Raw genomic sequence first — 27054 nt, 5'->3', positions numbered from 1 at the left:
TGAAATTACGTAAGAAAGAAAAGCAAACAGTGTAATTAAGTTTTACCCTTTCTTGTGATCTCTGATTAATGAAGAGGAACAGATGGTGCCTTCAGAGACTCAGAAGTAGATTCTGCAATTGTGTCTTAACTCACTCTAGATAAATATTTTTTATCATTTTTCTTATAGTTGTCTTCTCATATTTTCTTACAGATTATATCTTGTTATGAGTAATCTTCAGTATTCCCTTAAAATCAGTTTGCAACTGTTGATCAAAATACTGGGCTTACCTCTTTTTATTATGTGTATACAGTGCACATCTCAAATACTGTAATATTTTTTCACCTTTTTTTTCAAGTTTTGAAGCATTTTTTCTCTCTGACATTAGAACGCCGATTAGCAAATGTATGCCATAGAAACTTTTTAATATTTGTCACTCTAGGACAGTACTGCAGAATGTTACGTTTTTGCCTGAGGCTCACACTTGAAGAAATAGTCACGTATTATAAAGCATATTAATTCAAACCAATGTGATCTGAATGCTTTGTTCTGTATGACTAGGAAGATCATCTTATTCTTTCAGAAGAACTGAATGTTCACTTCTATAACTATTGTTTGTAACGTTGAGCCCTAACCTATAATTTGCACTCTTTGTTGAGTAAGTACAAAGAGGGTCTATCTTCAGCATTCAAAGATTTTAGATAAAATAAGGACAATTTTCTGCAGTTTTGTTTGAATAAAATGATATTAAAGCCATGCTGGCATCTAGCTCTATATCCAATAGCTCATAATATTTTTACTTCTCTCACTACATGAAATCTGTAATCATAGTTGATATACAGCACACACTATCAAGACCTTTAAATAAAACATTTAATTATGCATGGATAAAGACTCTGAAACAATACTTGCTATGGACATCTCAAATGTGGACATTTCATCTGAATGTGATAAATGGTCAGCTTCTGTTGCACCAGACTTTTTTTGATTTATGATTTAATTTACAGTGTTAAAATAAACTCCGTGTATTTTCTCTGAGGTTTTAGACTGCACACAGAGAGGAAGTTAAGGCAATTGTAGCTATAGCCAAAGCTTGTGAACAAGTCTATTGCCTGCATTCAAATACTTCACAAGCAGGTCTTTCAGATTGTATACTCTTTTGGACAGCAAGGCACAGTTAGGCTATTTTGTATCATCCTGACGCAAGAGTGTTACCTCTGTCTGCCACAAGGCAACAGCAACAACAAATGCTTATACAGGCAAGGTATGTTACAGATAGCCTCAGAAGTGCAACATGTTCCCTTTACTTCTACGCACAGCGAAAATGAACAGGTCTTCTCCAAGAAAATTATATCACATTGCAAAAATTATTGCCATATTTGAATTACTATTTATTATAAAGAACTTATATTTCCTGACTAGAAGATTGAAACGAGATCAGTCTAATGCTAAATGACCCCTTAGTTTATTTCTGCTTCTCAGCTAAGAGGAAAAACTAATTCTCTGGGTGCATTCGCTGTTTCACATTTGTGATTTTGAATGCTAATTTCTTTGGAGCATCAAGTCATCTTCACAAATGTGTCTGAAACCTGTAAAGTGTTTGCTAATAGGCTGTCTGATTCTAAATCGGACTCACTGTTTTTGGCGAAATGGTAAATAGCATAAAATAGATTGGCAGCGTAACACACCATGCTACACTATTTCAAGTATTTAGGTTGTTTTATGTTTACTATGTCCAGTCAGAAATACTCAGCGTCTTGATACATCAACACATTATGCAAAGCTGATCACAGAGGTGAAAGGCAAAGGAACTTACAGGATGAAGAGTGCTACAAATGCACAAAAGACATTTGCTATCTAAATATATCTAAGAGTTCATTCTCATGTTAAGACTTCCATTACTTAATCCCCCTCTAAAAAGTCACCAATACCTACTTTCACTCTGCCACCAGTAACACCACTAAGTGTCTGCTCCTTCCTGCCACTGTCATGTTTTCTCCCATGTCTTCTTATATTTGGAAAAACATTGCCACTGAAAATCACAGGGCCTTATTCACTGCTGAATTTCCCTTTAAACCGTAACTTAACTGCAGTCCCTTACATGGGACTGCTGTCTGTCATTGGCTGAATAAGCATGGAGGTGAAAAGAGGATCCTCTGTTTTACCTTGAATGCATTCCCATTTGCTTGTCCTGAATTCCTTTTCCAACTTACTTCCACCTGTTGCGTCCTTCTGACCTGCAGATGGGAAACAGTAGGGATTTGAGAGCTCGTGTGCTCTCCCCCTAGTTCTCTCTCGACACAGTTTACACAAAATTGATTTCTGATTTGGTTCCCATGCTCTCTCTAATGCAGATAAATGCATTATTAGCAGGAGTAGCAGTAGCAGCAGTGGTAATGGAGAAAGCAAATACACGGCACTTTAGGTCAGCTCACAAGAGTAAAATGTTTTTACCAAAAAAGTCATTCTTCCTCAAATAGAGCTTAAATATAAAGCACAAAATTAATAAACTCTTCTCAGCCATAATCCCAGAACTAGCTAAAAAAAAAAAAAAAAAAACAAAAAACAAAACAAAAAAAAAAAACCCACCAAAACCTTTTGATTTTCTTCAGACATATTCTCATGTTTCTCTCTCTTGGCTCCTTCCCTTCTTGAGTATGGAAATGTAATGGAAAGGAAATGTAATGGAAAAATAATGAATTTGGGAATGGAGAAATAATGCTTTTATTATTACAAACAAAAATCTCACTTTTTTTGAGTACCTCAAATCTTTCTAGAACAGGGCCTTAATACTTTGTCACTCATCATGATCTATTAATTCATTCATTCTATCACCACATACAGAAATATATTCATTTGCATAAACACTCCAAGCATGCAGCTACTTGTGAAGCAAGTAAACATCTTGGATCAAAAACCTTCCTATCAGTATGGTCACTGCTTTTCTACTAATACAGAAGTCATATAAATTAATTCATTCCACACACATAAAATGTGATTCTTGTTTTTCTTTCAGAATCAAGAGGTTTAACTGAAAATGTACAGAATACAAACTCTTAAATCAAGTGAAATGTATGGTTCAGGCCAGTATCAAGAGTCCCTATACTAGTTAGAAATTTTATCAGATTGTAGGTACTATTAAGACAGTGCAATTTAATTTCAGTGTGTTGCTCCACATGTTCCAGGGACATTCTCTTGCACAGGAAACAGAAGGTTCATTGTACACGTTTGTAACTACACAGTAACTCTCATCAAGTAAAGTGTAAACTTCTTCTGATGCCTAAGAAAGGCTACTTTATGCAAGTTGTTTTTTTCTTTTACAATAATCTTACTATCCAGATTCCATTATTTCACAGATTTTATTACCTGAGACCTAATAAATTAGGTATCTCCTCTCAAGAATGAGGGTAACAGTCAGATGTTTTTCAAAACAATGGCAGTATTCAGAGAGGCCATAAAAAGGAAAGATTTCTTGAGCTAGGGATTAAGAAAAAGAACAACATCTATACAATATATATTCTGAAAATTGGCATTGAAAAAAACCTGAATTGCAAGGCTAGTATAAGGAAATTAGTTTAGCTAAATAATTCTCTATTTTCTGTAGAGTTGCATTTAAACTCCTATTTTCTTCTGTTTCTTCTTTAGCTCTCCTTTATCCTCCAATCCACACTTCATTTCTTCTTTCCTCTTTTGCTGACAGTCTCACTTCTTAAGCTCTCTTTCATTAGCTTCCTAGCTTTTATTTGTCCCTCATTACATTCCTTCATCCTTGCTCTCCTCTCCATAAAGAGTTTCGGGACAATGTTCACAAAGCATTTGAAATCCAACTAAATCTAGTCATAGATAATATATAACATTGCAACAGTAACTAAACCTAGTGACACCTGTTTAAACAAAGATTAACATTGTCTTGTGTTGTCAACGCCATTCGTGAATTTTTAAGAACGTGATCTCTCCCAAAGCTCGCTACAAATCCTGCCCAACAACTGCTCTCTAGGAGAGCTGAAGTAATAAAAAGCTGTGTATTTATTTACTACTGGAGAGGAATGTTACCAGGTAGTGGGTCAAATCTTACAGTGAGCCTGGACTTGTAACATCCCCACTACACAGCACAACAGAACAGACAGTAAGCCCAAACCAGCTCCAAAACACGGAACAGTGCAGTCCTGTCAACGTGATGTTGGCACCCAACCTATTTAGTCCTACTGAGGACAGTGCACAACACAGCTCACCAGCCCACCGTGGCTCTCTGGGCCTCCCACCGTTCTGTGCTGGAGACCACCCTAGATAAAGCATTTCCAGAACTGGCTATGTGACAGGATGCCTTGAAATCTCATGTAAAGCAGGGAGGTGGTTTTTTTTAAGCAGCAAGTAGTGTCTGCAAGAGGACAGCATGTCAACATCCGATGACCTGAGACCAAGGCCTGTAGCTATACATGCATAGCTAATCTCATGTTGTTATTCTGGCTCAGCTAAGCTATGGTGTAACTAGCCTTCAGATTTTACAACGGCAATGCTGACACAGAAGCACGTAAGTGACCCAAGAGACAGCATAAACAGAAGGCTCTGAGAAATGTACATAACAAGAAACACTTCTTTCTTATTGCCAGTATTGCAACAGTCATCTGACAGTGATCTATTCTTGTATACTTATTATCTCCATTGAAAGAATATATATTTCTGACATTACACTTCTGCACTCCCTTTTAGCCATAATTAGCAATTATATTGCAATTGCTTAAAATTACAAAATTCAGTTGTAAAATTGTAAATAATTGTGTCATTCAAAACTTGAAATTATCGTGGTAATATGCAGATCTATGTCTCTAGTCAATGCCAACAAACTAGAAACAAACCCAAAATTATACTTCCATAGGTATCCTGCTACCTAAAAATCTGACACAAGAATGAAATTACACCAGCTTTTCCATCTGGAAGAGAAAACGTAGCCAAAAATTACTAAAGCATGTTGACATATTTATATTAATTTATAAATTACATTTTAGTTTAGTATCAAATATACTGCATAAATCAAATAATAATACTAAGTTAATTAGACAAAAGGCCTATCCTGTAACAATATTTTGCAGAGAAGTAATGCGTAATGCCTGACCATATGGTCTTTTTGTCCTGTTGGCTAATTACCTATAAATTGCTGTACCAATTTTACTGCTGCTGGTTATTATTAACTGGAGTATGTTTCCTCCTGAGTATTGTTCCTCTCTTTTACATCTTTTCAACCTCATCAGAGAAAATGCATTTAGTATTCACGATACTTAATGGATTGAATTGCAAAGGATACCTCTGCAATTGAATTCTATAAATAAGAGACACCTCCCAAACAAAAAGCTGACTGAACAAAAGCTACAGCCACACACATTGTATTGCTTTAAAAGTGTAAGTTGAAAATATTGAAAACAGTCATATTCGCATCAGCATTTTCTTTGGCTGTATAAAAACAATGTAGCCCTGGGCATATACTCTGACAAGCATTAAAATGATGCAATAATGATTTTTGATATAGAAAGCAATTAGCATTTTTTAATGATCCATTCTGTAGAAGCCATGTCTAATTTAGGGCATCTGCTTCTAACAATACTTCACCATCCATGTATTAGAGTTTAAATCTTAATTATTGCTTTTGCAATATAAGAACTCTAACATAACTATCAATTATGGAAACTACAATCATTGTCAGAACACAGCTGAGGCATTCTTGCCAACTAGACAAAACTAAAATAATAAGTAAAATCCTTTTTTAACCACCCTGCAGCCCGGAAGAGCCTTGAAGTTCCACTCTTTGATTAACAACTAATTATGCAAATACAGATCTACAGTTCCAACAGCTAAGAATAAATGACTTTGCCTAGCTAATTTATAGTATGCATATACTTTATTTTTCTCCTTCATATGTTTATACTGTTCAAGAAATAAATCAGTTTTCCAAGATCAATAATTATTCAGGTATTTCTTTAGTAGCAATCCTGTAAACATCATCACAGTGTAAACAAAAAAAAAAAACAACACACCACCCAACCAACCCAAACCAACTTTGATGTACTGTTAAACAAACGTTCACCAGTTGGACTTTCAAGTTTAGCTTGCCAAAATTGCTAACTAGAAGACAACGATTTCAAAAGTTTGCTTTAAATCATTCCCAAACAGGAACATCTCTCTACTTTATAGCAAACTGTACATTTTTACAAAGATAAACGCATCAGTCTTTTCCTTTAGATATGTGTATGCATCAAAATGTTTCTCTACAGTAAGATATTTCACATTTAACAGTATAACTAATGCAGCTTTATTCTAAAAGACGCTTCCTTAGCTTCCAGAAAAAAAATAATTTAAATTAACTTTTCCTCATTTTCATAAATTGTACTAATTGGAAAGTTTCAAATAAATTAAAAGCCAGTAATATTTTATTGGTATAGTATTTCTTTTGTTTAGTCATTTCAAACTGGCAGTCCACTGGTACAGCAGTTGTCTGATACTAACTTCTAGATCTGCAAATCTTTTTTTGTTTCTAGTAAGGAAACTATAAACACTAGGGTTAGCTGAGGAATGCAAATTACCATGACCAAACTACAAATTATAATTTTACCTACTCATCACAGTGACTAGTGGACTTTATGGTTTCTTTTCTGTCATGTCTTTAGTATGAAGATTCTTCTGTCAAGTATCTTACTTGACTTCAGTAAGGCTTGACACTGCCTCCCATAAGATCCTCATAGACAAGCTGATGAAGTGTGGGCTGGATGAGCAGATGGTGAGGCAGACTGAAAACTGGCTAAAGGGCCAAGCCCAGAGGGTGGTGACAGTGATGGGGCACTGGTACAGGTTGCCCAGAGATGTTGTGGAGTCTCCACCCTTGGAGGTACTCAGAAGCCATCTAGGGATGGTCCTGGGCAACCTGTTCTAGGTGGCCCTGCTTGTGCAGGGGTGGGGCTAGACAACATGACCTCCAGAAGTGCCTCCTACCTCAACCATTCTGTGATATCTGAGCCATTGCAACTAAAATTGTATCTGCCACAGTTCTCCAAGTATCACCTCCACACACCTTAATATTTACTCTGGCATTACATGACCTTTTATATCAACTTCTTATACTTTACAGTCTTCAAGTAAGAGCTCAGTCTTACCTTCATTTTAGCTATTCCTTTTTATTTGCTACCCTCTGTCTCCAATATCTACTGCTTGACAGAGGCAACCAGGAGACAGATTTTGCATCTCATAGTACACTGAGATCTCAGACATGTCCTGCTCAAAATTTTCAAACGGGACAAAGAGGGAAGGAGGAAAGAAACACAAATATCAATGTGATAGTTAACACATGCATTTGATATGGGAAATTCTAATATTTACGTTTGCAGTCTGCAAGAGGCAAAGAAGCGAACACTACTCTAATGTCTTTTGTGGGATAAAGTTACTATTTACCTTTATATTTTGACCATAAATTCCAACAAAGTCTAGGAAAAATCTATGTTGAAAGTGTTATTCAAATTCAACTGGCAAATTATTTCTGACAAAAAGACATCTGCTCAGAAGATTCCCAACCAGCTGTTCTCTAATCATTTCTTCTCCTATATTACAGCTTTCTAAGTGTTCTGCTCCCTGTTTCTAAACAGATTCCCTTTCCCAAGCAATCCATAATCAGTCAAGGGGAGGTTTCGTTCCAGCTGTTTTTTCACAGCAATCTGACAAAATGTGCTTATAAACTTCGAAAACCTTCCCGCTACCTATTCGATTTCAAGTATGTACATAGCTCCCACTGCCAAAATATGAGATACCAAAGTATTAGGTACCTTTTCCCCACCATTTGTTGAGGTGACAGGAAAATCCTTCAAAATAAGAACATATTTATGGCCTGAGTTTAGAATTCAACAGATCCAATCCAAAGACACATATGTGTGGTTGAGCAGAGTAAAGAATCCAGAGGAGACATTTCTACTGCTAGCACCTAGCCCCAAGGGCAGTTGCAGCTTTCTTCATTTATTCTTTTCTTTCAACTGACTTTTTCAGTGTCTTAGAGGGGTTCAGCAGTGCCAGTGTGGAATAGTCAAGTCTGACTTCATTGCAACAAGGCCTTCTGTGGCATGAGCCAATTAATGAGGAAGCATTATTTTTCTCCTATCTGCTTTACTTCTTTCCCACAGCATGACCAAAATTAGGTTAATTAGCACTGTGCTGGGGGAAATAAAATCACTTTATTTAGATTAACAGTTTTGGGCTGGCCTTATTATGAAATATGGGACTATTAATAAAAACTAAAAGATAGAATCACAATCCTGATCTAAGTTTTCAAATAAACTCCTTGTCAAAGAGCTAGCAAACTTGAATTAGTCTGAGTCTTTTTCTAAAAAAAAAGAAATTATAAATTAAAAGATGGTAATGTAGATAAAATACATTTATATTTTTTTGGTTGAAAGAGACATGTTTGTACAGTATATAGCTATATTTTCTTAAGATTCACATACATGATAAAAGCTGTTTAAAAAATTGAAGAAAAGGAAGATCTACCACCCACCTGGGAAGCTGAAAACATTGCATGAGTATATTAAAAAGGACTAAGAGTGCAGTTTCATTACAGCTAGCTGAAATAATTTCCATGAGAGTTATCACTTCCCAAGTTAACCTAGCTCAGGAGAGAGCAGTCACAGTGAAATAACACACAGCACAGATTGATTGCATTAGCAGCACTAAGCAGCTATTGTGTTCCTATCTCTATCAACACTACTCAAATTCAAAGCATTGCTAATCCTGAGCTGTACATTTTAGGTTTGGAATAAAATCAGATGAATGTAATTGCTGAATTACACTTTAAGCTAATAATGCAGTGAATACCAGCCTTAAGAAAATTATGGTTTCATTTCTAAGTGCTGTAAAACAGCAGAAGTCCCTTCCTGTCAGCATAGCTATGTCGTTTTACAGTGTTTGAGGATCTGTCTCAAGACATAAAGAGAACAAACAGCTTTACTGACCTGATGAGAAGGTCTTTAAACTAGGCATGCTGGAGGAAGCTTATAATCATCTAAAGCAATAGTTCAGGGGTGACAAGAAAGAGACCAGGGGAAAACAAAATTAGGGAGGCTCTCACACTTCTTCTTTTTGAAAGCAACGTGACTGAGGGTTCATCTCAAGCACCTCTACACAAATATACATTGCATGGGGTAAAAACAGGAAGAATGAGAAATCTGTGCAGTTGCACAGCTGCTATCTTATCAGGATTAGAGGGATGAGGAGGCATAGCTCAAATGACTGAGCTCCGCAGTGGATGGATACTAACTCTTCAAGAAAGATAGGCTGGGAAGGTGAGGATGTGGGGTTGCAGTCTATGCAAAGGAGCTGCTTACATGCACAGAGCTTTACCTTGGAACATGTGATTAAACAGCTCAGATGAAGACGGAGAGAGTAGTCAATATGCTGCAGGGCCAGCCTGGAGAAGCAGCTGGAGAACTGGTCTGACAAGAAGCTCAAAGTTCAGGAATGGTAAACAAGCCCTGCATCTAGGATTGAATAACCCAACTACAGTATAGGTTGGGAGCAAGCTGGCTAGAAAGGACCTGGTGCACACTAAATTGAACATGAGGCAACAGTGTTCTTTTGCAGCCCAGAAACCCAGTGGCCTAGCGGACTGCATTAGCAACAGCCTAGCCAGAAGGTGGAAGAGTAATTATTCCCCTCTTTTTAGCACTTGTGAGAATGCATCTGGAGTCCTGTAACCAGTTTTGGGCTTTCCAGTCTTGGAAAAGACTTGACACAGGAGCAAGTCCAGTAGAAGACACTATAAAGATGAAGCTGAGAGCACTAGCTCCATACAGCTCTAGAGATGGATGAGGGATCTTTCTGCTGTGTTCAGCTTCCTGATGGAGGACACGGAGACAATGCAGCCAGACTCTTCCCACTGGTGCCCAGCGATGGGACAAGAAGCAACAAGTTGGAAGACAAAGTTTTACTTAGATAAAAGGGAAAAAATTTACATGATGAGGGTGGTCAAACACTGGAACAAGTGCTGAAAGGGGTGGTGCAGTTTCTACCCTAAGAGCTGTTCAAAACTCTGAGAACCTAACTGACTCTGGTTTAAGCACCGAGTTGGACTAAATTATCTCCAAAGGCTTTAACTTCAAACAGAAGCTAATATTTGTTTCATTGAGTAACATACAAATTTACAATGTAATAAAACTTTTGTTAAATAGCCGTTCTGTTGTTTTCCCCCTCCTTCTGTCATTTCTTCTCATTTTCTTATTCTGTGAGAAGGAAAATTAGACTTTATAAGACTCAAATCAAGTGGAGCAATATTGGCCCTCTAGGGATAAACCCATCAATACAATTGCAAATGCATTTCTTGAAAGAAGTGTGCATGTGGCTATAGTACTAAAGTTGTGAGTTTACAGACCATTCTTGTCCATCAGCAATGTCATTTTTATTCTACATCTTAAATGCATTCTGACACTACAGCTTTCTATCATGCTTTTATTTTATTATTAATGTTTCTCCATTTTACTTAATAAAATACTATTTGTTTTCATTATTTTTCTGTGGAAATGTTTAGTTCCAATTTGGCTGGCACTCAGTGCATTATGCTGTCTATGTGATTTATGAGTTTGCTGATTCTCAGCTGTACTACAAAAAAAATCCTCTACAAGAGAAAATAATTTGGAATTCCTCAATATGCCCTGATGAATGTGCTAATTATTTCAGAGAAGCAGATTTGCTGTCACCTTTCATTATTGATATCAACACAGTCATAGCAGGCCTTAGTGCTATAGAAATAAATACTGTAACTGTTTAATATATGAAATTGTTATTGGCCATGCACAATGAGTGCTTTAATTTGTTCACCATCCAATGAATTTGCACAATTCTTTTCCATGATTTATAGCACAGACTGTCTTATGGCTTGTAATTCGTCATACTCTAAAAGCGTCTTGGGATATATTACTTTTCATAAAATTGTATTCAAGTTGGTCTTTATTGTAGAATGCTAGAAAACAGATCCTTGTTGCATCATATCATGGCCCTGGAGCCCTATAATTGGATTTCAAGGGATGAAGTGAGTAATAGTGGTTCCTGAGCATAAAAGGGAAATGCAGAGTCTAAAAAAGAAAAAAAAAAACACACCACAAAAAACTGTTTTTCTTTCATTTTGAGATACTGCGATCTGTTAAGTGCATCTCTACATGGATGCTAGCTTTTAAGGTTTAGACTGTATTTGCTTTCTGTATTTACCTGAGAATTTTGAGTAGCATTAGTGTGATAATTTTTCACATGTAGAAGTTAAAAATGTAGCGTACTTCTGTACTGAAGAAAAATCAGTTACTGAGTAATTCAGCAGCTCTGGTGACCTAAGTGTTAGAAGTTCATTTCAGCTGAAGTTTTGGTATACTGTACACTTGGTATACTGAGTACACTTAGTATACTCAGAAATACAGTACTTCTAGCTCCAGCCAAGCATTTTGCAAACATCTAGACTAAACTACATTGCTTGTACATTTTGCTTAGTATGAACATCTCTACTCAGGACATGATGTAAACATACACTTAAATGTTCTCCTGACACGTAGTTTTTGTGAGTTAAGAAGTAATCCCAGTAACTCAGAGAAAAAGAGCAGGGACAGTTAAGTCTGAAACACTTATCCATATCCATATATCCATGATTTGAAATGTGTCCTGCATATATATTGGACAAAGCTTTAGGCTGGTGCATTTTTTTTGTCTGAAGCTTTCAGAGCGAGCTTTCAAAAGTTCCCTGGAGCTGTTCACTGTAAATGCTGTAAGACTTCTGGTATTTGAGGACTGACTCAAATACAGCTCCTGCCCATCTCTCTAGGAAAGCAGAAGCTTTGCCATTCTTCCCAATCTCCAAATGTACTGAAGTGTCTCTGAGGAACTGCTCTGAGCCCTACCCTTTCCCCTTTTTTCCTTCATAGCACAATAATCTGTGGCTCTGTGTCTAGAACAGTAGCTGAGGAATGTGGTGAGGAGATATGTAACACTGAAATAATTAAGTTGGGTTTACTGTATTTAGTATTTACTACATCAAATGCAGACAATCATTTGAAACAAAAACAAAACAAAAAAGTAACCGAGAACTACAGGTTTGAAAAAGACTATTAATTAAAATCTGTGCCCAAGCAGTGAATTTGAAAATTTAGTAACAATCTGCAATCTGATTTACTGTACTGGAAAATAACACTATGACAGCAGATTTCAAGGCCTGCTCCCAGCTACTACCAGCTGTAATATGAATTATTTCATATTTCAATGTGGCCATCAGCAAAGGGCTTGCTAACATGAAGATTATTCTTCTGCAAATGTTAATTTTAAGTACAGCTCTTCACTTGCAGTTTCACCATTTTATGTTTTACATGTGGCACAAGAAATCAAGCAGAAATTTTCAGTAATCACCATTCCAAATATTTCAGATCCAAAATTCTCTGACTACCTGTAATATAGAAGGGGTTTTTTTTCCCCTCTTTAAAGTTTCCAGGCCAGTAAGACATATGACAACAGGGACACTGCAACACTGAAGACAGGCATTAAAATATATTATCTGTAACTTACTTCAGTACTACAAGTTACAGTCCAATCACTTTCCTTATTCTCTAAGTTTAAAGAAAAAACAAGCTACAATGACTATATGGAAGAAAATTTTACAAAGCATTTTCAGAAAACAAATTTGGAGACAGAAATTACTTCAGGTTCTTTGCTGCCTCTTCAGATACCTAATCTGGGTACAAAGTGAAAACAGTGTTTTATGCAAGTCTTGTACAAATACTTAAAACTATTAGCTCTACCAAATGAAGAAGAATGAAATGAGATGGAGGAAATAAATGTTTTTCTTCAGGACTGTCCATTTTTTTGAGTAGTAAGTGGGTAACTATAGGTTACTATTCACAAAATACTTTCTGACAGAGTTCTATTAGACTTTCAAACTACTTTCCAAGTCAATGGCTGAAAACCTGTAGCAGCAGACATGTAAAAAACTAGAAATATTTTTCTTGGTATATAGCATGGAAGAAACATAGATCAAAAACCCTTTTTATAGCATTGTTTTGTAGTTCCATGAATAAGGTAAAGAACAATGTAATGTCAGAAGAGGCTTTTTCCCCTTGTATATATTGTCTTGCATCTTAAGTCTTTAATTGTTTAACTGTCAGTCACCTGACTACTTTCTAGACACTGACATTGCTTCCATGAAAGACGATGAAAATTTTATGTTTGCCCTCATTTCACACCATGCTTTATAAGTTCATGAATATTAATTTTGTTTGGTTTACAAGTTATTTAAAAACAAAGGTGTTTTCAGGGTTTTTTGGAACCCTATTATTCTGCAGTCTGTTTTGTTTCATTTAAATGATTGTGTATTATTGTAGGTAATTGGTTCCCATGTACACAGCAGTCACATATACACTGAAATGGCAGATATTTTTTTTTCTTGGCAACATTTCACCATATTCACGGAGAAAAAAAAAATCTTACGTTATAGTAACTGACCCTGTAGCCTGCAAACCAGATTTCTCATCAAGATTTGCAGGAGCCAATCCTACTAACATGCTGGTATCACCACAGAGTTATTTCATTTTGTAAATGACCACTGAAAAATTTTGATTTAGTAACCAAACAAGACAGCATTTGTTTGCCAACTGCCTCCCTGAAAACATTACAGTCGTTAGAAAAAGAATAGTCCATCATCATTACTTACCAGCAGTCGTTATTTTTAGCAAATAAGATGACCTGCCCCTACCGATTTAACAGTGTTTATATTTGTGAGCCAAATTCTCTGCAGGGATGGAAGCAGAAGAGCAATATTTGAACAGCTGCTGCCAGGAGGTTATAAGCAGACTGTGTTCCTACTTTGTTCCTCACACAGTACACACACACAGAGAAAAAGTGGCTACCGTTCAGAGTCATCAGCCTTCTGGGAGAATGTTTTCATACCTAAATTATGAAGCCTTTATTTATGAAAACTGTATTCATAAAAACCCAATCTTGCAAACATTTTCTAAAGAGTATAGTGCTCAAGAGCATGAGTAGCCTTTTGACTTCAAAGAAATTTATGTGACAAAGCACTCCAAGGCAAGTGTTTTACTGTTGTAGATAAGTATTTGAAAACTATAAGCACTAGGTCCCAATGGCTTTTGAGAATGTGATGATTAGGACTTCCGTAGTGCAAGTCCTCTTTCTCTATCTTATGCTTCCCCCACCCCCAGCCTTTCTATGCAGAAGACATAGTTCTTCAGTTTCACCAATTTAGAAACCGACACAAGATAGTTTCACTGAATTAAAAGCTTATCTAAAATTATTTATTACACTGATGCAACTTGCACCTATGGACATTGTCTTACAGACTTGTTACTGACAGCATCCGTCAGACTACTAGGTGATTTTTGTTTCACAAAGGCAAACAACAAAACTAGAAGTGTCCTGGAGTGCATTACATTTGCCTTCAGAGTGTGTTGGCTTTGATTCAGAGCTGCCCGCTCTCAAAGCTCAGCAGCATGCAGCCTCTTGCAGAGCCTAAAAGCGACTCTGCTGTATGCCATTAGCTATCCCCATGCCTGGCTGAGCTGGTGGACCCAGTACAAGCACCATGTGTTGGGATGGATCCACACTGGCAGAACTGAGAGCCAGCTCCCACACATCATTCAGCTTCTTCAGCTGAGCATGCTGAACCATGGAATTGGATTCAGTGTTGCCTACAAGCTTTCATCTTAAAGAATGCTGCCTTAGTAGACACCTTGACAACAACAGCTGTCCTCTAACTATACAAAGTGGGGCTGTTTATAAGGTGTGCCTTTCATTTTGCTTTTTTCCACAGTAGCCTTGCTGTCCCTACTTCTTCAGAAAACAGACTTACTGGAGTTAGGCATCTGGCTGACAAAGCTGTTGCCCAGAATATATTTTGTTTTCTAAGACACATGCACAATTTTTATCAACAGCTAAAATAGTGTGCTTTATGCCTGGTCCTCTGAAATAGATTTGTCCGTCAATAAGAAGATGGAACTACCACATAGACGGCCTTACTTCCACTAAATTTCCCATTCCCTTCCATTTGAATTTTAGGTATGAACTGACAGATTAGAGAGTAGTGCAGGAAGTGGCAGGATCAAGCCAGCTTTCTGAAATGCATGGGAGGCCAACATCAGAGACAGACGAGGGGAGAAAGGAGTCCTACAGTGCGATAGACACCTAGTACCAGCATAATTGATTGGCACCCTGGCTTGAGTCACAGAATCAGAGTTATTAAGCCTGGAAGAGAACTTCTTGTGAGGGTCATCTAATCCACATCGCTGTCTAAAGCAGACTCAATTATATCAGGGTGCTCAGGGCTTTGTCCAGTCAAGATATGAATATCAGGAAAGGAGATTCCACAACCTCTCCAGGCAGCCTGTTCCAATGCTTGAGTATTCTAATTTTCTTCCCTCTTATAATTTTCCTTTTTACAATTTGTGTCTGTTACCTCTTGTCCTATTGCTATGCACCTCTAAGAGGAGCTCCATTTCACTGTATATCTTCCCATTAAAGAGTTCTAGACAGCAATAACACCTCTTCTTAGCCTTCTCTTCCTAAGACCCAAGCATCTTGGTGACACCTTATTGGATTAACTCACATGTCTGCAAGGAGGCTGTGGTACCAAACTGCTGCAGGTTATAGTATCCCTTCCCCACAACGGAAACCCATGTGCAAGGTGCAGTTATGAAGCAGACCCATGGACTGCCAGCTGGCTGTATCCTACGTGTTGGCTCCTACAGAAGATGAGTGGCAGTGGTAATGAGCACCCAATGCAAAAGACATCAGCATCATGACAGAATAACATGAGAATAAGGTGTGAAAAAGTACAAAGCTGGTTTTACAATGTTAAAGTTCACAAAAACTCTTAATGTTTTCCTTTAAAGGGAAGGTATTCCAAAGCCAATCAAAAGGCAGCACTGCATTTTCCAGGCTCTCTGTCTTCACAGCACAATCATTACAAATTTGAATTATCAGACTCCTACTTTGAAAATGCTCTATAAAGCAGAACATGAACGTGAAAGCTGTCCAATAATAATTTTTTTTTTCTAGGTACTCCTTCCACATGTGCACAGATCAGGTCACTAGTCTGTGTATATTCTTGCACCTGCCACATTTCATTACAAAACTCAACACTTGAAGTTAATTGGATACTTAAAAATTAAGTATCGTGGTGCCACTAAGTTAATGCCCAATTCTTCACCTGGCATTGCTTGCATTCACCAGTTGATTATTTTAAAAACTGATCTTTGAACTGAAAGATCAGGACAGCATATGTATGTAAAAAACATGACATGACCATTACACAGCAATCATTACTCCAAATCAGCACTAGCATCCTAGTTTTTAGTATCCCAAAATTGACATTCAATGTTCATTTTCATATTAAAAATCATTATATGAAACACTGAGCTTAATGTGGCTCCTACATTAACTTGGGGAGAGGCAAGAGGAAAATCATGTGATTTGAGGTTAATGTTGATGTAGTACTTCTTTGAAATTAAATTTCAAAAGTCCAAGCAAAAAATAATCTAAAACTCGAAATGTATTATGGAAAAATTGGCAAGTTGAACTGAAGGTGCATTAATTAGTCCACCTCAGCTATTCGAAGTACAGCATTATTATCATAATCATTTTAAAATTAAAAATGTACTACACAGTGACAAATGAGTAAGAAAACTCATATACACTCATCACAGATTTTTTTTTTCAGAACTAATATTTAATGGCATATTTCTTTCCCAATTTCCAAAACATGCGGCAAATTTTAAGATTATTATAAGCATGCAACATTTCACCCATTATTGAAATTGTGACTTTTCCTGCACATGGCAGAAACACTTAAATGCTTAATAGCATTTCAAGAAGCTGCAATTCAGACTAAGAGGAATAGAAGCCTACATTTGATAGGTATTGTGTCTATTGTGTCCCGTTCCCCCAGAAAAACACACACAGACAATTACTTTAATTTGAAGTTGAATAGCAAAGATTGGCATTGATTAAGCAATACGATTTCAAGGCTGTGCAGATCAGGGCTACGTCAGAAATTAAATATTTATCATGTATACCTGAAAATTTACTTTCTTCAAGTATTAATATCCAGAAACATGTTAAAAAAAAAAAGCTGTATGCTGGTCTATGGCAACAGTAGACCTGCCACTCATTGGCAGCAAGACAGAAGAATGAGGCGCTGAGTACAGTTCCCACAGAAAGAATTTTACTTTACTGAGCAATAGATTGTATTAGTTATACTTTAAAGGGAAAAAAAAATCACAAACCCAAAAAAACTCCCCACCACAACACCACAATGTCCTCCCTGCCCCTCTATTACAGAGCACAGGAATCTTCCCCACATGAATCAACCTGAAACCTTCTATATTAATTTGTATCCCCATTCTGGATAATATTTGTTTCCTAAGTGGACTGGATCTATAAATTATTCTTTAAAACCTACAAATTTTCAGGCAACAGAAACAGATTTCTTCCTTCTTCACACGAACACCACAGAATCTAGTACAACGGTGTTTTCATACCAGTGTATCTTGGAGTTTAGACAATGGATGAGTCCTTAAAGATGGACATCCAAAGTGAAATGACATGTATATAATCTAAGATCTTCTAGGTATAGCAAAGACTGCAAGAAAATCACCAAAGTGAAGACTTAACACTCAAAATACTCTTTTTATGAATGTACTGGTAAGTGTACCTAATAGAACACCATAATAGATTTAAAAAAATTAAAAAGATGAACAAAAATCTCTAGTGCTATCAGCATCTATCCAGAATTACAGCATTCATTATTTAATTTCTTATTCATATTATGTCATTATGTCATCCATCACCACAATAAAATTATGTTATTCTTTCACATATACTCCAAAATATTTAGATATTCTATTACACAATGGGGCATTAAAACAAAGAAAAACACCAAACCCAGAACAAACAGTTTTCAGGTAGCCAACTTGGTCTTGTTAAATAATTTTGTCACTAGGTCAGGGCAATACAGAAAAATGGATCTTGGCTTTGAAAAATTCTACCACCAGTCACTATTAAAAACAAACAAAAAAAAATCCAAAAATCCAAACCAAAACCCCCAAACCCCACAGGTTTATACAATCTAGCTGCAGTAAGGTCTCAAAGTCTAATTTTTTGTGTCATAGAAATGAGTTTACTGAATTATCAAATGAGAACTTATTTGTATATCCTATTCTTATAATACTCAGCTATCAGGGTTGAAGAGTATGATGCAGAGAACACATTTTCAAGTTAGAACTGAGTTGCTTTTGAGGTAAAACACACCCAAAAATCTTAGTAGTCTTCAAGGGCAAGTCAGTTCGATACTCCTATAAAACTTTTAGGACCTTTAAATTACATCTCATTTTAAGAAACAGAAGTATACAGACTACTGTCAGCGATGCTTCCTGTAGCTTGAACTGTAGCAGGTTTTTTCGTTGTGGGTTTGGTTTTTTTAAAATGGCAAGCCCACAAATTACTTTCCTTGCCTAGAATTTTACAAGAGCTGGTTTTTATCAAACCTGATTAGTAAAGTGAAGCTAAATCTCTTTTCTTCCCAGTCAGAAGGCTTTCATATTTAATTTGTGTCTAAAGAAATTTTACTAATATAGAGGCCCTGGGATAAAAAATTTAATTTTATGGTTATAATAGAAAACAGGGGAATTGAAAAAGCCCCTTTGGAGTTCAGTCACAAAAACGAAAGATTCAATTACTTTGAAAATCTTTAGAACCACAAGACGGAAATATTGGAAATGATGAGCCAGACTGAGGGTCATCATCAACTGTAATCCCAAATGGCATTTATTCCTTGGCTTGTATTATTTTTCATTTCGAAACATAACGAACTGCAAGCCACTAAAAACACGAGGAGATAACGGCACTTAAGGAAAGTAAGCTCTCTTATAATTATTCATTAATTCAATACAAGCAAACGTTAACCACAGTAAGATTTCCATTATCTGCCTGGTGTTCGCTGCCAAAACCAAACTTGCAGGAAAATTATAGTTTCTGAATACGTCTATTTATGTAAGAGCCCTAATGGCAATATACTATTATAGGGCAAGTATGCAACTAAGACTGCTTAAAATACATTTTAATTCCATAAAGATTAATAAATCTATAGTAAGAAACTGTGATGATAATATATTTAAAGTTAGCTATACTTAAACAGAATGAAAGTGACTCACACTGTTTTACACCATTACTATTGCTCTATTAATTTTAGTCATTTACTCACAACACATACTACACAAACATGAGCCGCATGAAGTGGTTTATATGTATATTCCTCCAAAATGTATCTCTGGCACCAGAATGAAAAACAAAAATGAATTATTAACAGGCAGCCACTTCCTTCAAATATTTATGTGAATTACTGCTATCATACTAACCAACGAAGAAAGTGTGACAAAATGAATTAGAAACCTTTTGAAAACAATCTTGTAGAACGGGCTGATCCATTTGAAGTAATTTGTAGTTGGACATTCAACCTTTGTTGAAATCGAAATCAATTTATCTTTCTGGGAGCCTTCAGAACTCAACTTGATCATCTTTAACACTGCCTTTAATATGACTTGTATATAAATTACTAATAGCAAAGTACTGTTCATTCCTTTTTAAAATACTACTTTCTGTAACACTGTCCTGGTTTCAGCCGGGATAGAGTTAAATTTCTTCGTAGTAGCTAGTATGGGGCTATGTTTTGGATTTTTGCTGGAAACAGCGGTGATAATGTGGAGATGTTTTAGTTGTTGCTAAGTAGCGCTTACACTGGTCAAGGACTTTTTCAGCTCCCCATGCTCTGCCGGGTGCACAAGGAGCTGGGAGGGGGCACAGCTGGGACAGCTGACCCCAACTGGCCAATGGGATATTCCATACCATATGACGTCACGCTCAGTATATAAAGCTGGGGAAGAAGAAGGAAGGGGGGGACATTGGGAGTGATGGTGTTTGTCTTCCCAAGTAACCACTACGTGTGATGGAGCCCTGCTTTCCTGGAGATGGCTGAACATCTGCCTGCCCATGGCAAGTAGTGAATGAATTCCTTGGTTTGCTTTGCTTCTGTGCACAGCTTTTGCTTTACCCATTGAACTGTCTTTATCTCAAACCATGAGTTACCTCACTTTCACTCTTCTGATTCTCTCCCCCGTCCCACCAGGGGGGAGTGAGTGAGCGGCTGCATGGTGCTTGGTTGCTGGCTGGGGCTAAACCACGACAAACACCAAATTCTCTGTTTATTGCTGAAAGCCATTTGACATCTAAAAGTCTCTTTCTCTATGATTTATAGTGGTTTTTTGTGGGTTTTTGTTTTGGATTTTTTGTTTTGGGGGTTTTTTTTTGTTTCTTTTTTTTTTAAGTTAAAGTCTCCACTGTCCTAAATGACCAATTATTTATTTTCATGATCATACTAGTTAAATCCAAACTAATAATTCTGCTTTCTTCGTTATTCAGATTCTCAAGTATGTGTGTGTGCAAGCTGCAAAACTTAGCCCTAGTCACCTGTGGCCATAATTATGTCTGACTGGTGCAATACTGCAGAAAGTCCACAGATACATTAGTTAGCATGCAAAACATTAATATGCTAAGATAATAGACTTTTAACTACCTGTGCAATGATGACTATGACTTGATGTTAAATGATGTCTGAAAACTGAAAACTTATCACATAATATTGGCATTGCATTTCTATGACCTACTGTTTAATGCTTGTAATCATCATATCTTGAACTTCATTGACCAATAAACTATCAATAAAATTGAATTCTCATTATGTATGGAAGCAGTTTTCTACTTCAAACACATAGAGAAAAAGGAACAATAACTCAAAGTACATCACAGTACTGTCAATTAATGGATCGTATTTTAGAAATCATTGAATGGATTACTCTAGGCTATTAATTAATCCATTAAAAAGTAGTGACTTATGTGTTATAAACTGATTTCTCTCCTACACACTTAACTGATCTTGCCATTGGTCTGTCATTCTGCCCCCAAATGATTTCAAATTAAGTTCTTCATTGCATACTACTGCCTAGGACTCCTAGTATAGAATTTCAAGACCCCTAACCTAACAAAAGTATCCTAAAGATTCACTAAATGTAAGTCTCTGGATAAAGGAATGCTAATAAACTAGGAAAAAATATATACGGCAAGATATTTGATCCCATATCATGCTCTCTTCCTTTGGTGACAGTGTTTTAAAAAATTTTTATAAAATAGCAGGTCTGTCAACTACTGATAGTTTTTAAAACTATTCGATGTGCTGTGTTAACTGAGGTGGCTCTAATTCCTTGCTCTACTTAGATCTCGGTAGCAAGAACATGTTAGGTGGCAAATACCACACCCTTTCTTATGCTCTGATGTAATCACTGAGCAGGCAAAACAATTCATCTTTATTGAATACCACACTTTAAGTGGGGGTTGGGGTTTGGGGTTTTTTGAATATTTTTGTGGGGGGCAGTGTTTGTGTGGGGTTTTTTTGTTTTTTTTGCTGTTGTTGTGATTTTTTTGTTTGGTTGGTTGGGGTTTTTTTAAGTCTAAGATAAGCTATCAGGACAACTGGATAGGGCTTCAGTTGTGTCAAGTGCTGAATCGTACCTTTGAGTGCTGGGCACTCTCAGAAGCCATGTATTCAAAAGGAACGATGATGTTACATATTTTATATGGCATAACCTGACTGGGTCTTTTGAATGGATTAATGTTCAGATTAAATCCATCTACCTGCAGTTGCTAAAGATGTATGAAATCATCTTAAGTTTTGCAAGTTAATTAAATTTAAACTGGAAAAAAAAATTTGGAGTTACACACTGCTGTTTTCAAACTGATACTAACCAAATAAATGTCCCCAGTGCTAACTGCTCACATAATACAGCCCAATTTCTCAAGGTTTCAGTTTGGAGCTCAGAAGCATGAACTATGAGATGGTACTTCCTCCTTCTTAATCATTTATACACAACATTCATTTTCCTGGGAATAAACTGTTAAGTTGGTAAACACCATCAGTTTCTCACTTTAACATTTCCATTTGAAGTTTCTACACCTTTCCTTAAAATCTCCCCATAATTTCATCACCTTCCTTTTTTTTTTTTTAAACTCCTTGACATCAAGCTGTCCTTAACAGTGCTCTGTTGCCACTAGTTACACAGAACAGTCTCCCCCTCCTGCTTCCAATGACCATAGTCTGCCCCAATCAATCCTTTCCTTATCGATACATGGGTTCAGAAGAAAATTAGATAAGTACAAGGAAAAAAACTCTACCAATGCCTAGTAAATAAAAGCACAGCTTCAAACTCTGGCTCAGAAAAATCCTAAACTGCAGGGTGTAATATAACACTGAAATTGTGCCTTGTTCTTATGTCCTTCTAAAATAACGTCCAGCTGCAGTCTGGTCTGACAACAGAAAACTCTCTTCCAAGGGGCCTGGGGCAGAACTGACAACATAACTGTAGTGGATTAAGAGGCTAAAAAAGGGGGACTAGAATGGGACATTGGGAAAAATACATTGGGAAAAGTGCTCACTGATTGTCAGACTCTACTGAGACAGAACACTGGCAATTATGGACTGGTGTTATATTCTCAAAATATTTTCCATTAGCTCTTGTAAGATGCCAAACAAGGAAGACACTATGAACATACTTATTTTGTCAAGACATTATATACATGGCCTATGTCATCATTCTCAGTCAGATCATAAATTCGTAGAAGCAAGAACTGAACCTTCCAGATAGGTTAAGAACACAGAAATGTTTGTCTTAATATCCAACCCTTTCTCTTTTCATGTGTTTCTTATTAAAAGAGAACAACCAATCCTTGGAAGGTTACCCAAAAAGGTTGTGAACCTCCATTCTTGAAGATTATCAAGACCTGAAGGGACTGAGAACCTGAGCAACCTAGTCTGAATTGACTGTCTGTGTTTTGACCAGGAATATCATTAGTTATCATTTGCATTATTACATCACCAAGCAGATAAGTCACAGGTATGTCTTATTCTTTATGTTTATAGACAATTTCCAATATATTAATAATTGTAAACTTTAATGTAAATCATGTACATTATAAATGTAATTCTTGCACTTGTATAATGCACATGTACTATTATATTGTATTATGATATTATTCTATAATCAAATGTATAAACACATTATATTGTAATATTATATAAGTATAATAAGAAAAAAGCAACTCTGCCATCAAATTATTTTTGAGACCACAAGTGAAAATCATAAATCCCTTTTAAACTGAAAAAATTATAGATCCCTTGGCTCTAATGCCATGCATATATGCTCAAAAACGTTTTAAATCCAGAAGACTAGCAAAAGCTTATCCATAGTTACCCACTTTAATTGAATAAAGCATTACAAATGTAAAACAGAAAACTCAAAATCCAATTATTATGGGGTACATCAAAAGATGCTTCATACTTTCAGACCTGAAATACTTTTAACCCTTCTTTCAAAGGTTAATTTAAAAGAAAAGTAAAAAGGAAAGAGAAAAAAAAATAATTTCTGACTTTGCCACTTTCTTCAAGGTTGAAAACCAAAGACAATAAATTAAGTAATCATGAAAAGAAAGAAAGCATGCCCAGGACACAGCAATAAAATTATCCTGTTTAACACCATGTTACCCTAGAGTAAAACATTCATTAAGAAAAACAAGAACAAATAAAAGTGCTAACACTGTTTTAGCAGATGTACTCTATTGTAATGGAGAATGAAAATCTCTATTATAATGCAGTGTCAAATTCTGCAGGTCAGGAATCTTATTAAGCTCCCTTAGTGGTCATTTCTTTTCCCCTCTCATAGCAGAACTCCAGACTATGGACAAAATCCCTTTCCAGAACTCTGCAAATTAGAAAACATTTCTCCAAATTGCTCTAAAAAGATTTAAGTAGTTTTTACTAGTACACAGAAAATTTATCAAGGAATTTTGATAAATTTTCTTTTGATCAAAGAAAATTACTACTGTAACTTACTGTGAGTTTCCATCAGCAAGGTAATTTTCTTCATTTTTATCATCTGAATTATTTCAATTTGTAATTATAAAGACAAAAAGAGCAATAGGTAGTATTTTTGAGAAAACTGCAACATTCTGGAAGGCTTAAAAAAAAAAAAGACTGAAGTGGCTATAAAAGTTGTCATATCACACTTAAGTTGACAACTACAATAGTGTTCAAACATCTGTTTCCCAAAAACCTGATGGAAGAATGAAACTTTGCCAGCCCTATGACGTGATTTGGCCAGTATCTTCTTAAAGGACATTTTAGCCATGCTTAACAATCTGCCTTGCATTGCAAGGAATTAAACAATCTGCAGGGGAATGTTCTAAGCAAAAGCCTCCTAAGCCACTGCATCAACAAGTACTGTTTCACTGGAAAGACTTCCCAAAGCTCTTCCAAAACTTTTATCAATTCTCAGAAGTAGCCCATCAGACTCCTACTGCTCATACTGAAACCAATGACCTGAATTTCTCAGCTGCCTGTATCAGAAAGCAACAGCAAAACTAACCCCTTTCATTGACAGTGTTATCAAAGAGCTATAAACCAAGACAATTACTCAGAATAAAGCTTGTAATGGAAGTTATATAAAAACCTATACAACATGTTGTTTTAATTTTATGAGTGGTTACAATTCATTTTCAAGCTACTTTTTTGGCCCTATGCAATTAAACTACTTCCAAGTAGAATAATATGAGCATAAAAGGATTTATGTAAAAAAATCTGGAATGAAAATCATCTATCAATGCACAAAGAATACACTCTAAAAATATATATCTGTATTTACAATAACCACAGAACTAGATTAATAAGTTACAAATGTAGTCCTAACTGTTCAGAATAGCTCAGAAATCTTAAAATCTGTTCTTCCCTTTTTTTCAATGCTTAAATCTATCCTACATTACTTTCTACATACTATATTGAGACTGTCAGAAGTTAAAATCCAGCATTGAATCCCATGGTATATGTTCTTGGTCTTAATAAGTTAGAAAAGATCAGCAACTGTGCTGTAAATTCAAGTCTTTTGTATCTGAAACAGTCTGAGTAACTCTCAATTCAATGACTGTTAGATGAAGTGACCACACACTTGGGTTAAACGGTACACTCAGAACTGTAGTTTTCTAAAGGGAGCTCTACAGGTGCAACTCAGGTATACAAAGGAGTTGAACTTGTTGGCACCAGCTGAGACAACAACTGCTGAAGAAGAGAAGTAAATCCCCACAGAAGCAGCAAGGCAGAAGCAAAGAATCATAAGATAAAAGACTAGAGAATGGGGATGCAGGGAGAACAGGAATACAGGGTCATCAAATATGGCAGAAATTAATAAGGAGAGATAGAAAATGTGTCCAAGAGAAAGACTGAAAAGTCATTTGTCAACTGAAAATATTGTGATGGGGAAGGGGAAAAGAGAATATCTAATATAGGAAACATTCAAGAAATAGGGAGGGGGTGAAGGAGAAAGTAAGCAAGCATTAAAACAAAAAAAAAAATCAAAAGTAAAGGACAAAGAATTACTTAAGAAAGGTCAAAGGGAATATGCTGACACAAAAAGTAAAGCAAGAAATGTACTGTCTACTGATGCCTAAGGTCATTAAGAGCTACAGTTACATGGCTTTAAGCTTACTCTGAATAAGGGTGGAAGGCTGTCCCAGAAGAAGTTCTTGTCTGGTGCAACAGGAATGTTTCTGTCCTACAGCACAATCAATGAAAATCAATTGGCTGATAATTGCTTTGCATCAAATTAAATTACGGAGGACTATATGGCTCAGAGGGTTGGAAATGAGATGTGGAGCCTTTCACCTCTAGGTCACTGCTACAAACACAATCCAAGTCAATAATGACTAAGAGTTGTTACTGTTGTGTTAGTAAAAAACCTGATTTTAAGATCTACTAAAACACACCTTTACTGCTTCATAACCTCACAACTTTGTTTTGCCAGCCCCTGAACAAAGCTGGATGAAGCTCCCAATACTTCTCATGTGACCTTTGTGCTGCCTGTGATTACAGTCTACATAATTCCTTTTCAAGCACACTGTTCGTGTCCATTCACTAGATTACAACCCAAAGAGTCAGGTTACTTTTGAAACCAGTTTCACAAATTAAAGTCTATAAATAAGTTTTAAAGTATATATCAAGATCCCAAAATTATGTATATTATTTCTTCTTTTAGACAGGATCATAAATACTCAAAAATACAGAAACTGAGCATTTCCTTTGATTCTCACAAAAAAAAAAAAAAAGTACCACTAAGTTGTACTTCCCTGTTGAGGCATAAAATCTGAAGTGAGGTAATACAAATTTCTGAAAACACTAACTGATGTTAGTGCAGTTTTTTGTTGATCAATGACTACAATTTGTTTTCATTTCAACTTAATTTATGCATGTGGTCCTGTTCGCTAGTTTGTTCATGGTTTGAACAGATCTTCTGACCAAATTACAATACTAGTTGAGAAACAAAAATACATTTGGGTAGTTATCACATGGTAGACTAACCTTTGCGGTCCAAAGATGTGCTACTTTCTAGGTCAAGAAAGCTTAAAACCACATGGTCCCATGCATTACATACTATTATCACTGCAATGCCAATATTGACTCTGTTTTGGCTGACGGAGGCTACTGACAAAAACTCACTGTTGTAAGGTTAACCCCGGTAGGCAGCTAAGCCCCACACAGCTGCTCATTCCCCCCCAGCAGGGTGGGGAAGAGAATTAGCAGAGCAAATTTTAGAAAACTCATGGGTTGAGATAGACTGTTTAATAAGTGAAAAACGCCCAAACAAACCTCAAAACCCCAAGAAAAAACAAAACCAAGTGACAAAAAAACCCCCAACCTCTCCCAAATGCTTACCACCAGCCAAACGACGCCCAGCCAGACCCTGACCTAAAGTAATTATAAAACTAGCATGAGTCAGTAACCTCTAATACAGAAGTAATAATGAGAAATACTTTTCTCCATAGAAGAAAAGATAAAATATATATTGATAGAATCAACCAGAATAAAGGCTATTATAGTTTCTTTTCAGCTTGTTATCCTCTAGGCTTGTTAGCTGCGAT

The 27054-nt window shown here is 36.3% G+C and overlaps 1 protein-coding gene across 2 annotated transcripts in view; it reads right to left on the bottom strand.

The window, feature by feature from the left end:
- Positions 1 to 27054, bottom strand: part of PRKN (parkin RBR E3 ubiquitin protein ligase) — a 775925-nt gene that overhangs the window by 714351 nt on the left and 34520 nt on the right. The window contains exon 1 of one of the 2 annotated variants that reach the window (XM_064446938.1): positions 2145 to 2976. The exons of the other annotated variant lie outside the window; for it this stretch is intronic. Within the exon in view, the coding sequence (XP_064303008.1) occupies positions 2145 to 2343 (199 nt within the window). The 5' untranslated portion in view covers positions 2344 to 2976. Of the gene's footprint in view, positions 1 to 2144; positions 2977 to 27054 lie in introns of those variants that run through there. 2 annotated transcript variants of the gene reach the window in all.

The sequence above is a fragment of the Phalacrocorax carbo genome, chromosome 3 (assembly GCF_963921805.1).
Source record: "Phalacrocorax carbo chromosome 3, bPhaCar2.1, whole genome shotgun sequence".
NCBI lineage: Eukaryota > Metazoa > Chordata > Aves > Suliformes > Phalacrocoracidae > Phalacrocorax > Phalacrocorax carbo.
The sequence above is the reverse complement of the archived record's forward strand: the minus strand, read 5'-3'. Positions and strand labels throughout refer to the sequence as shown.